The sequence below is a fragment of the Megalopta genalis genome, chromosome 10, assembly GCF_051020955.1.
Source record: "Megalopta genalis isolate 19385.01 chromosome 10, iyMegGena1_principal, whole genome shotgun sequence".
Lineage (NCBI taxonomy): Eukaryota > Metazoa > Arthropoda > Insecta > Hymenoptera > Halictidae > Megalopta > Megalopta genalis.
Window position 1 is genome coordinate 13,847,367 of NC_135022.1, and position 12,343 is coordinate 13,859,709.

The 12,343-nt window shown below is 35.3% G+C and overlaps 2 protein-coding genes across 6 annotated transcripts in view; one reads left to right on the forward strand and one right to left on the reverse strand.

Moving 5' to 3' along the window:
* Positions 1 to 2,014, forward strand: part of Gprk1 (G protein-coupled receptor kinase 1) — a 67,417-nt gene extending 65,403 nt beyond the window's left edge. For all 5 annotated transcript variants that reach the window (XM_033469659.2, XM_033469660.2, XM_033469658.2 and 2 more), the window contains one exon: positions 1,045 to 2,014. In XM_033469659.2, coding sequence (XP_033325550.1) covers positions 1,045 to 1,164 — 120 coding nt within the window. In that variant the 3' untranslated portion in view covers positions 1,165 to 2,014. The remainder of the gene's footprint in view (positions 1 to 1,044) is intronic.
* Positions 1,860 to 10,481, reverse strand: LOC117220030 (uncharacterized). Its single transcript, XM_033469663.2, has 8 exons — positions 10,358 to 10,481; positions 8,803 to 8,958; positions 7,210 to 7,539; positions 5,214 to 5,378; positions 4,497 to 4,696; positions 3,740 to 3,911; positions 3,410 to 3,569; positions 1,860 to 2,880 (listed from the first exon to the last, which is right to left on the reverse strand). Exons 1-8 carry the CDS (start codon positions 10,427 to 10,429, stop codon positions 2,468 to 2,470), a joined length of 1,668 nt encoding a protein of 555 aa, XP_033325554.2. The 5' UTR covers positions 10,430 to 10,481; the 3' UTR covers positions 1,860 to 2,467.
* Positions 10,482 to 12,343: the final 1,862 nt, after the last annotated feature.

Below are 12,343 nucleotides of genomic sequence, written 5' to 3' on the forward strand. Positions count from 1 at the left end.
TCGGACACGATATTGTTAGAAGAATTAATGCTCCTTTTTATTGTCTATGATAGTATTATTGAATCAATTGTTTTCTCATATAATAAAGCACTTCTTAAAATAAGTAGAAACATAAATTTTGTTTATTTATTGTAGTAGAAGTGTAATAGTGTGGGGTTATATCTCGTCCGTAGGTATAGGTGAACTAGTTTTTATCGATGGTACTATGGACAAAATGAAGTATTTGGACATTCTTTTAAAAAAATTTAATTACGTGCGTTTAAGTGCTATAAATATATGGGTATACGTACAGTTTTAAGTTTTATCAGGACGATGATCCTAAACACAAGGTCAGAATTGTACAGAAATATTTATTATACAATTGTCCAAAAGTACTGTATCCTCCTCCTCAATCGCCTGATTTAAATCCAATTGAAAATTTGTGGGATCAATTGGACCGCAAAATTCGTACAACACCTACAAGGACAACAACAGAGATAAAACAACGAATGTTAGACGTAATAAAACAAAAGGGTCAACCGACAAAATATTAATATTATGATAACATGATTAAAAAGATTTTCATTTTATATAAAATCAATGTAATTCATTCACTGTCCGAATATTTTTGCGACGTTAAATTTTGTCACAATCTTGTTTATCGCTTATTATACAAAAGAACATGTGCAATAAATAAACAAAATTTATGTTTCTACTTACTTTAAAAAGTGCTTTATTATATGAGAATTGATTAAATAATACTATTATAAACAATAAAAAGGAGCAATAATTCTTCTAACAATATCGTGTCCGAACATTAATGCGAGTCACTGTACATATATCTGATAATTAAGAATATTAACACTAAACCTACCGAGCTCTGAAAGTGACTAATATGTACTGATTTATAAGAATGAGAAAATTAAATTTATTTAGTCTCTTCGCCATTCTTCAAACTAGCCTTTGTTAGCGGGTCGGTACAGTAAACGCCGAATTTTTATTCGTAATTACTCGTCGAATAATAAAGACAGTTGGCTTGTTTGATCATGAGTCGCATTCTTTCAGGATGAAATCAGTTTAAAGGAGTGGGCGGTATCGTTAAGGTCCGCGCATAAGTATTCCATGGAAATGTTGGGCAACATGGCGAAGAAGGCTGGCAAAATCTACGGGACGAACGGTAACTAGCCCAATGCTAATACCTGTGTGCCGTTGTCATACTCCAGCCCCACTGCCTACCAGCAGCAACAACAACTTTTTTTATACTGAGAAACAACACGGGAGACCATTGATGAATGTCCAACAAGGGTGATATGGCAATCGGGTTGCGATTTTCCACAACCGCGAACCGAACATAATCTAGGTCTCCGAAACAGCTCCAAAGAAACTCCCTTTGAACGGCGGGTAGCGTCGCGCTGTATAGAGACTCTAGAAAGTAGTGTCGTACGAATCGTCACGTCGTTATATTTGTACGTTAGTTGTATGTGCAATGTGACGTAGGAATTAGCAATTGATCAGTGCCCATCAGTATACACACCCACCAATTCGAAATTCGCACGAAAAACACCGTGTGCACGCGTAATCATACACAGACACTCGTATACGAACGAACAGACATACACGTACACACAGCGGACAATTGAACACGAAGGTGACACGAGAGACCGCAACCAGTAGTATATTATTGTTATATCGATACGAAGTATGCCCTGGACCCGATTATACTTCTCCACCGTTTTATACCGTTCGTTTACTTAATTTATTTACTAATGCAGGACGATTTTATATTGTGGTTACGTATTAGTAACATGCGCGCAAATTCGTTTATTTATTGTGTTGAGAGAAATGAGAGAGAGGGAGAGAACGTGAGAGCGAGAGAAAGAGCGCGCGCGCGAGAGAAATAGAGAGAGAAAAGGAGGGAAGAGCTCGAACAGTTTGTACATTGTCGGTAGCCAACCGAAGATGGTTATAATAATTGTATACGCTCGAGTAGGTACTGGCGAGTTCGCTCCGGCAATAAAATTGTGCGACGAACGCAGTTCTTGTATATATTTCTTTACTCCACTTGGTCCTGTATTCGAAAATCAGAAACCACCTGATATTTTATGATAAACAATCGTTCTCCTTGCTGCTTCTGCACGGCAACCATAGCGAAGCCTCGTTTACGTCTTCGAAACTTTTTAATGACGGCCATTGTAGTATCGCGCTACATTCTGTAACGGAAATATCACTCGAACCGTTTTTTACGACCCACTCGTTATCACTATACAGGATGTCGAGCATAAAATATTACAAACTGTTTTTAACAAGTTCCTCTTATCAGCTATTATTGACAATAAAAATTGTTATCGATATAATTCTGGTTTCCTTTCATCGTGCGTGTCATACGATGGCGAGAAATAATTAACAAGCACACGATGCTTCGATTAACTCTAATTAACTGGGCAAAACTCGTAACTTATTATTAGTAACCGGCTTCGACTCCGTTGTTTCATTTGTTCCGAATTTCCCTTAGGAACACAGCTAATTGGGGGTTCACATTGACGCATTTCAATCTTCTTTCCAAAGCCTCGAAGTCAACTTTTTCCAACCACGATGGAGGATCCACATCTTTATGCGGAAGGGGACATAGCAATCGCTCCACCGCAGCACAAAAACCGCACCAGCTTCTGAAATCTAAGGACTCCTTGATCTCACCGATCACAGACTTCAGGTACGCCTCTTGTTCTTCGGTCACAGGCCTGCCGGTAATATCCTGAAGAGCTTCGCAAATGTCGTCGGGTAAAATGCATCTAGTTGTTCGCAGCGCTTCTTCTTGAAATTTGTTGAAAGCTCTGCCGAAAATCAACTTCCTTCCGGAAGAAACGAACACGTGCTTGCTGAGGTAATCCAGTACTGTTAAATCTGAAAGAAATCCAACTTTTTAGGAGCAACACAATAACTAGTCGGAGAGTGTTCAAGGCAACAAATACATGTATTTTCTTTTACTACCTGTGAATATACCCTATGTAGTATACATTAACTATTATACCAGATAAATGTATGTAACAGAGAAAATGTACATATGTGTAATAATATCGTTTTGTTTTCTTACTTTTGTCCGTATGCGTATTTTACTTTATTGACTGTTGCCTAATAAATAAATGTTAACAACTAGGTCTCAGTAGTTCAAAAACTCTGATTTTCAACTCTATTGCTGTATACAGTGTCGGAAACTTCCATGTACTCCTCAGAGTGAAAATATTTGAAGTTTCTAATGTAAAATCATTTGAAATTATTTCCTTTGAAGCTTTCTATGAAACAGTAAACAATACCTCACTACGAACGATCAAAAAATAAGAGAACAAAGCTTCTAATTGCACTTTCCATTCAGACATGTTCTAAAGCAAAGCTTAACGAAAATTGAAGTGTCTTTGGAATATGTTATACTTGCCACGCAGACTCTCGCTATCGAGGATTTCGAAGCGAGCCACTTGACGAGAAAATACTCTAGGTGTGTTCGCTACTTTAGAGTTCGTCGATCCTTGGTATCCTCTAGCGCGTGGATAACTTTCGCCTTTAGCTCGTAGAGCTTCTTCCAGCGCGAGTCTTCTCTGGTGTTGCACACAAACATTCAGTTACAGTTTCGCCCCCGTTTACAAAAACACCTTGTTTTTACACCGCTAATTATCATTGATTTATTGACTATATTAATCGTCGTACTCTGTTTCCTTAATATAATAAATAGAGTTTTCTAGAACGTTCCACGAGTTATGTCGCTCACCTTAAGTGAAAATTCTGCTTCCACTTTATCCCGATCCAGTTCGCGAAATAAGTGTTTCAAAATATCTGCATCGATGAAACTAACGGGCATTGTAGAAGGTCCGCTGGCCATTGCGCTGATCTTTTTTGGTGTAGATGACGGATTTTCTGGGTCGTCGTTTGTTGTATGAACTCTGCAAAAGAAATGAAAAGAAAAACTTTAACAAAAAATGCTGGTGAAATTAGTTTCTAAAGTTTAACCAGCAAGGAACAGTTGTTGTTTAATATAATAAAACTCAATGATTTAAATTGATATTGTATTAATACTTAATTTGTATAGAGCATATACCTACATAATTCATGAGTCTCTATTCTGAAGGAATATTTCCAACCAAAGCATCCAACTATTCCCTGACAATTGTAAATATTATTGAATAATATTTCTTCAACTAGACGTACTTCAAAAGCTGTCCAAAATGCACTTAATATTGAAAGAAGTATTGAAGATTGATAATAATAAAAAGTATTGAAAAAGTAACCAGACTGCATAAATATTTGTAAATTATTTTCGTGAATTGAAGGTAATTCAACAGTATCCTTATACCCTTTAAATGTTGTTACTGTCTTGTATTTGATGTATCCATTTTTGTTATCAATTCATAAAATCAGCAAATTAGTAAAAACCACTAAAAGCACAGCGTGTGCAGCAAAAGAAGAGAAACTGCTCCTGATGGTTAAACTTCGTTAACCACGTAGAAATGAAATATTCTTTTACTAACGAGGTTCTTCGAGAACCGTCTCCTATATGAGATATTTGAGTTTCCATTGGCTCTAGCAGGTCGTGGACTTCTGTGTGTTGTCTATAAGCTGAACCACAACGGTTCTTCCCTTTTCGCAAGCGTTTCCCTCGTCGTCGAATGACTGCAAGCTCCTTGTTCGCTCTTCCTGGACTATCTTCTTCTACAACTCTACCGGAACTCTTAGCAGCACACACACAAGTAGAAATATTTACATTGAATACTGTAGAACCTCGATTATCCTCTAATATTGATAGAATTTTCTATTTTCCAAATACGTCTCACATGTAATCTGCTCAATCTAAGCCAATCAATATACAAAATGATTTGCTATACAAATTAATAGAAATGAGATCTGACATTGTGACTCCGTAACTGTGCTATTATACGAACTTTCATGTTACTCTGCTTAACCCGAATAATCGAGACTCCACTGTAATATGTAAGTACATACTGAAAGTTCTTATTGAATGTTCATTGGTGTTTTTTATATCGCAAAAATGGTCTTTCAATTCTCATGTTGCACAGATCCCTTGCTTTCTTGTCACAGATGTTCGTGAGCTTTTGGAAAATTGGCATAACGAGTCTTAATAGCTATTCCATTGTGTATGAAAAATATACACTTTTCTCAAGAGTTATTACTGGAACTGAGAATAAAGATTTGAAATATATAGAGCTTGACTTGAAAAGAAATTTTACCGGTTCGTAAATGTCTTCGCACGGACTCGGCGGTGGCGCATCTGCTGATGGCTTAGGCGAACGCGATCGATGTCGAAGAGGTGATTTTGGTACAACTATTTTAGCTTTACGAGGAGTTGGAGGCGGCTCTAGAGTCAGAGCATGCCAAGTAAAGGTTTCGTTTTCCTAAAAACATAGAAAGCGTTAAATGAATATTCCGTTGTAACTTATTGTTAGGATTATTATATCAGCAATCGCTGAAATGAGTAATTAATAGTTAGGCCGCTGATTTTCTAACAAAACCGAATGAATAAATTTTCTAACGTAAACGAACATTACAAACATCAGATACATTTAATAATATTTTTAAAGATCCGACGTCTAGTGATACAATACATGCAATCTATCTCATTTTATAAGGACGTAGTGTTTCAAGATACTCTGAAAGTTCATGTTAAATAACGCTAAATAACTCTACGTTTCGAATCACGACATGATTTTATGATTACTAAAGTATGATTATTTCAAAAACCAATTTAATAGCAAAAATCGAGAACAAAGTGGACATTTTTTTCTATGATAATACAAATGTGTTGAACACTATAGGCCATTCTTCTAGTCTTCCTTCTATTTTTATCATGATTGCATAAAATTCATAGTCTAGTGATAGTACGCATATGCGCCGATTTCATAAAAACAAATTATTTCAAGACACTCCGAAAATTCAATTAATCCGCAAGTGTTGAATGAGAAGAACATAAGACTTTGACCACTAAAAAATGTTTCCTACAATAATACCTATTGATAAATTAAACGCAACGTTCTTCTAATCTTTCTACAATTTCAATTGGCATCTACTCATTTCTACCATAGTTATATAAAATTTGCAGTCCAGTGATAACACACAAAACTACCCAAATTTATAAGGACGTAATTCAAATTATCCACAAATGTTAAATGAAAATAATACAAGACTTCGATCGCTACCTTAATTACTAAACTGAGAATCCTTGCACGAAATAAATATTGAGAATCGATGCAATTGACGCAATAAATCGTTCTTCTAGTTTTTCTACTATCACACTGCATTTACCGGCGGTCTATTAATAGGCTTTTCAATGATTGTGCTATCTGTAAAGAAGCTTAATAACATTCTCTCAAATAACGATTTCAGAAGAAGCTGTTCCACAATATTAATCTACATAATTTGTTGAATCACGAAACGTTAACCCCTTGTATTACAATTTGTTCCACAGACGCGTCAATTAGCACATCTTTGTCGACAATAAATTTCTACAAGAGAAAAAGAGTTTCTATTCACTGCGTATCTGTATCAATTGTAATGGCCAAATTTTGAAAACGGAAAGATTGAGTTTTATTTCCATTTAACACGTTCCGTGCCATGTGTACTATACCAACGGTACATATTAAACTTTCCATTAGCATACCGATGGTACACGCTCACATATTTATTATATTTCATATGCTGAAAAGATATCTTTTACAATAAGTTCAAGACTGAAGAATATATCTCCATCAAAAGAATTGTGAGCATTATAGAAACTACAGTATAGACAAAGCAAGTAAGCTTGTTATATCTACAATAATCTAATTGTTATATCTACAATAATTAGTAATTACTAGACTGCGAATTTTATGCATTTATGGGTAAAATCGGTAGATAAAATATCAAATTGTGAAGACATAACAAGAATTCAATTACGCTATCTTCAAGTTAACAGAATTATTAGAACAGACAATTTATTATTACTTCATTTGTTTCATTTTTTTTATTATTATTTTATCTTGCAAACGATATGTAGGAAATTTTTATGAATTTATTTATTGTATGTGTGATGCATCAATCTTTAGCGGAAATATCGAATTGCCTGAATGAAAATACATACATAATTATGTTCGGAATTTTCATAACGAATCCGACACGTTGTTACACTGCATGAGCTTAAATTACATCTACTCATCTCTCGTAATTGCATAAAGTTCGCAGTCAGCTAACCATCTGCCTCTTGGAGTTCGCCCTGAGATCCAAGATCAGCGTGGTGCGTTCTTGGGGATTACAGGTTGCCGGTATGTCATCGTGTAGTCTATTCGACAGCGCGGGACCACTGGCGAGCGTGGGCGCAGGTGTTAACGGTCTGGAATCCGTTTCCGTATATTTGCGAAATAGTTCCTCTGGTACCGTGGCGGTGTCCACGTTAATTGCTTTCATATTTTCGGCCGGTCCAACCGTGTCTGCGGCGCCGCCAGCTGCTGCTGCCGCTGCTGCTACACTTGCTCTGATCATCTCCATCTCTTCTGGCAGCAGGAGAGCCTTTCCCTCCGTCGCCTGAGAAGCACGTGCACTGTCAGACTATTCTAATTGAACACCGTTAACGTAAATTTGCGAAGTGGTTAGCTAATTTTCTATTTCTGGTCGATGATATACTACAATAACTCGTGCACCTTGCATTATATGCTCGTAATTGAACTGAGTCAGAGATCGAAGACGGTTTGAAATTGTACGAGTATGTTTATGACACGCGCGAATCGAGAGAGAGAAAGAGAGAGAGAGAGAGAGAGAGAGAATATGCTTTCTCTTAACACTTAACGGACGGGCCACGTAAATTTATGTTTTTCTATTCTGACCTCCTAGGACAGGCCACGTAGATTTATGTTTTTGCTTGAATTTTTGTTACTAATTCATTCATACTTTATTAATATTTGATTAATGCTAGACATGTGAATAAATAACTTCGTAAAATTTTATCAAAAATAGTGCTGGTTTAATAAAACTGCAACGCACACGAGGAAACAGAAGATGAAGTCGAAATAAAAGAGATGGTAGAAATAAATACAGTACAGAAGTTAATGAACGACGGCACGAGTTTAATAAATATTAGAGGTGTTCGAAATGTTGAAAGTATATTTATGACTAGACTGCGGATTTTTATACGAAATAAGTTGAAAACCAGATGATACAGTCTATCCCCTTTTAATAATTTTAATGAGAGTTGTATATAGTATAAAAATATTCTCAAATTCTTCTAGTTTCTTTACAATTTCGTTTCTGATCTAGCCATTCTTGTAAAAAAAAAAAATGCATAAAATCCGCTGTATATTTATGACACACGCGAATTGACTGTGCTTTCCCTTAGGGGAATAATAAACATCTACGAAGAAGAAATAAACGGTACAAAATTCATCAACAACAGTCCAAGAAATATTAGAGTTGTATAAAATTTGGAGATTATGTTTATCGCCAATAGACGTCTAGGAGTACGAGAAAGTAGAAAAAGAAGGCGCGAGATGAAAGGGATGGAGGAAATAAACAGTACGAAGTTCGGTTTAATAAATATTATATCCGTTGAGCCAGGTAAGCGCAGAAACGCGAAGCGATGTGCTAGGGTAGAGTGAACTGAAGAAGGAAATAATTACATTAAGCAAAAAGGATGAAATGGAGAGAAGGGAGAGATAGATGAGAAGTTAGAGATAGTAGAGAGGAAGTTGGGAGCATTGGAGCTGAAGAGAAGAATGGAAGGAGACGTAGGAAAGCATTCATTATTGTATCACACAAAGACAGTGTGTACAGTGTTAAAGTGAGACCTCTTACCCATGAATCCTTAGCTCGTCGAAGGACCTCTTTGGCTTCGCAGTCAGCCGGATGATTACATAGTACAGAACAGCCATAAGGGTAAGGATTAAAGAGACCGGAAAATGGTCGAAGTAGAATAGGCGCGGGTCTGGTAGTGCCCGAAAGTTCTATACGCTGAAATATAAAGCACTTTGAACATTTTGATCGCTTAACACGTTCCGTGCCACGTGTACCATCGATGGTACACGCTTGCATGTTTACTTAGTGAACTGAACAAATTGTTTACAAGAAATTTAGAACCGAAGGATCAATTTCCACCGCAAGAATGGGCGTTGATAAGTTTTTGTTACGTTGTTATGTGTACGAGAATTAATAATTGCACGTAATACATCAAGTTTTAGTAAAATATCAAAGTGTGAAGGTTCGAGTAAAAAAAGCTCGGCACGGAACGTGTTAAGGAGGTTAGTGTTGTGTGATAACTTAACTTAAGGTTAGTTAGTGTGAACTTTTGGAAAATTCGATTTTTTTGCATATCCTCGAAGAATACAGAGTGTCCCAAAATTATTGTACAAGCGGGAAATGTGAGCGGTTCCTGAGGTCATTTGAAGTAACTTTTCCTTAGCGAAAATGCAATCCACGGCTTCGTTTGCGAGTTATTAACGAAAAACAGTGACCAATGAGAGGCGATTTTGGCTCGGCTGCCTCGCACCAGCCGACTTCGCCTCTCATTGGTCACTGTGTTTCGTTAATAAGTCGCAACCATTCTTTTAGAACGGTTTCTATGATATGATATGATTTCTTACTTAACCAATTAACTCAAAATTCCTAACTATACTCATTTAGTACATGACTAGAATCAACTAAAAAATTTTATTTTCTTGAATTTTTTTGAGCCTTCGAAACTTAATAAAACATGCAAAGATCGATAATCGAATTTCAGACTATCGTCACTTTTTTAATTGCCGACTTTTTTCCTTTATTCTAGTACCTGCTATAGCCAAATTCATACTAATTACGGAATTTCCAACGACTATGTTTGAGAATATGCGGTGCCACTAATTTTAACGTTTTTTTGTTTAAAAAGATTTTAAAACGTCGTCGAAACACGTACAAATAAACCTTGTCAAATTTGACTGCGAAGGGTATAATAATTTCGTTGCAAAAAATTCCCTAACAAAGTTAAAAACACACGCACTTCACGCTATAATACCTCCTTAACCCGAGAAAGATAACCTACGTCGCAGAGGCGCCTGCGAAGACTGTTGATTTTTGTTAATTTTTCATAGAGGTCTAGTGATTTAAGTTTAAAATTACTTAAAATATAAAAAAATATAATATAAATGCATTTTATTTTTACAATAATGCCAAAACTTTAAAATGACTAGATTAACTTAAATAAATATCCGTTGTTAATATAAAATTGACGCCTTAGAAAAGCATGCGCCTCTGAAGCGTATGGTTATCTTTTACGTACGTTGTCATATGGTTATCTTTCTAGGGTTAAAGAAAACACCTTTCTATGATCTGCAGTAAATTATGTTAGTGTGTACTTCGAGCGATGTATCTAAAATACCTGAAGTTTAGGGCGATCTATCGGTCGGATACGGGCTTCCATTAATCCAGTTGCACTTGTCATTTTCGCCATTTTTCCGTGAAAAATTGTTGTCACTGCACCGCGTGTCCTGCAAAGTGCTATCACCTCAAACAAATCAATTGTGAATCTCCTTGGAGCCGCGTTGCTGCGCATATGTGATTGGTCGATATAGCATTTCACAACGGTGTATAGAATTAATTCTTCCTTTCGATCCAGAGGTATAAACGTACTGTCTTAATTTTAATTACCTAGCAGCTAGTTTAAATAAATAACTGTTTGTATTAGCTCCAATAAGAGAATTAATTATTTAGGTACAGATTTATTTGAAAAAATTCTTGCGTTTGAAGCGGATTTAATTTGCTGATGCACGGGATAGTATATAAAAGCAGTAATTTTTGTGTGAGAATTCATTTATTAGCAGCTAGTTTAAATAAGTAACTGTTTGTATTAGCTCCAATAAGAGAATTAATTATTTAGGTACAGATTTATTTGAAAAAATTCTTGCGTTTGGAGCGGATTTAATTTGCTGATGCACAGGATAGTATATAAAAGCAGTAATTTTTGTGTGAGAATTCATTTATTAGCAGCTAGTTTAAATAAATAACTGTTTGAATTAGCTCCAATAAGAGGATTAATTATTTAGGTACAGATTTATTTGAAAAAATTCTTGCGTTTGGATCGGATTTAATTTGCTGATGCACGGGATAGTATATAAAAGCAGTAATTTTCGTGTGAGAATTCATTTATTAGCAGCTAGTTTAAATAAATAACTGTTTGTATTAGCTCTAATAAGAGAATTAATCATTTAGGTACAGATTTATTTGAAAAAATTCTTGCGTTTGAAGCGGATTTAATTTGCTGATGCACAGGATAGTATATAAAAGCAGTAATTTTTGTGTGAGAATTCATTTATTAGCAGCTAGTTTAATTAAATAACTGTTTGAATTAGCTCCAATAAGAGAATTAATTATTTAGGTACAGATTTATTTGAAAAAATTCTTGCGTTTGGAGCGGATTTAATTTGCTGATGCACGGGATAGTATATAAAAGCAGTAATTTTTGTGTGAGAATTCATTTATTAGCAGCTAGTTTAATTAAATAACTGTTTGTATTAGCTCCAATAAGAGAATTAATCATTTAGGTACAGATTTATTTGAAAAAATTCTTGCGTTTGGAGCGGATTTAATTTGCTGATGCACAGGATAGTATATAAAAGCAGTAATTTTCATGTGAGAATTCATTTATTTGAGCGATATAATACGCATAGTAATTAGAAGTTTGGATGACGAGTCCGACTCGTAACTTAGAAAAAACAAGTGTATGACGAGTCTCAATCGTCAAATGTACCCAAGGAGTTAACCCTTTGCACTCAAATGGTGACTCTGGAGACACCACTAAAATTTGTTGTATCACGCTTTAAGATATAACTTTTATATTAACGAAATTTAGATTTAAAAAATTGTTAAGAATGTAACTGTTGGGCGAGTGTCAATTTCATAAGCATAGAATTCATTTTGTCGTATTAAATAGAAATACTGTAAGTTAAAAAAATGATTTTATATTTTAGAGTTAAAATAGCTTCGAGTGCAAAGGGTTAATATTAACCCTTGCGGGGATGAAAATTGTTTGAAATAATAAGAAGAATTTCTTCAGAAAGTTAGATTGTGCGAAGACTTAAATAATGGGAAAAATGAACAATCTTTTTACAATGTACCTACATAAACAAATCGTATGCTCGAAACTATTGAAGTAAGATGTGGAGCCCCGATATCAATTAAAGAAAATCGCTACGTAACGATTTCAATGGATCTTATACGGTTGCTAGAAAATCACCCACAGCAACGGCCATCCAAAAACGAAGAAAAAAGAGGTGTCGAAACAATTTACTTGTTCTTGAAACAAATGATTTCGGTACCATCACATATGTTTCACTCGACAGATCGATTTTTTGTTATAAATATCGGT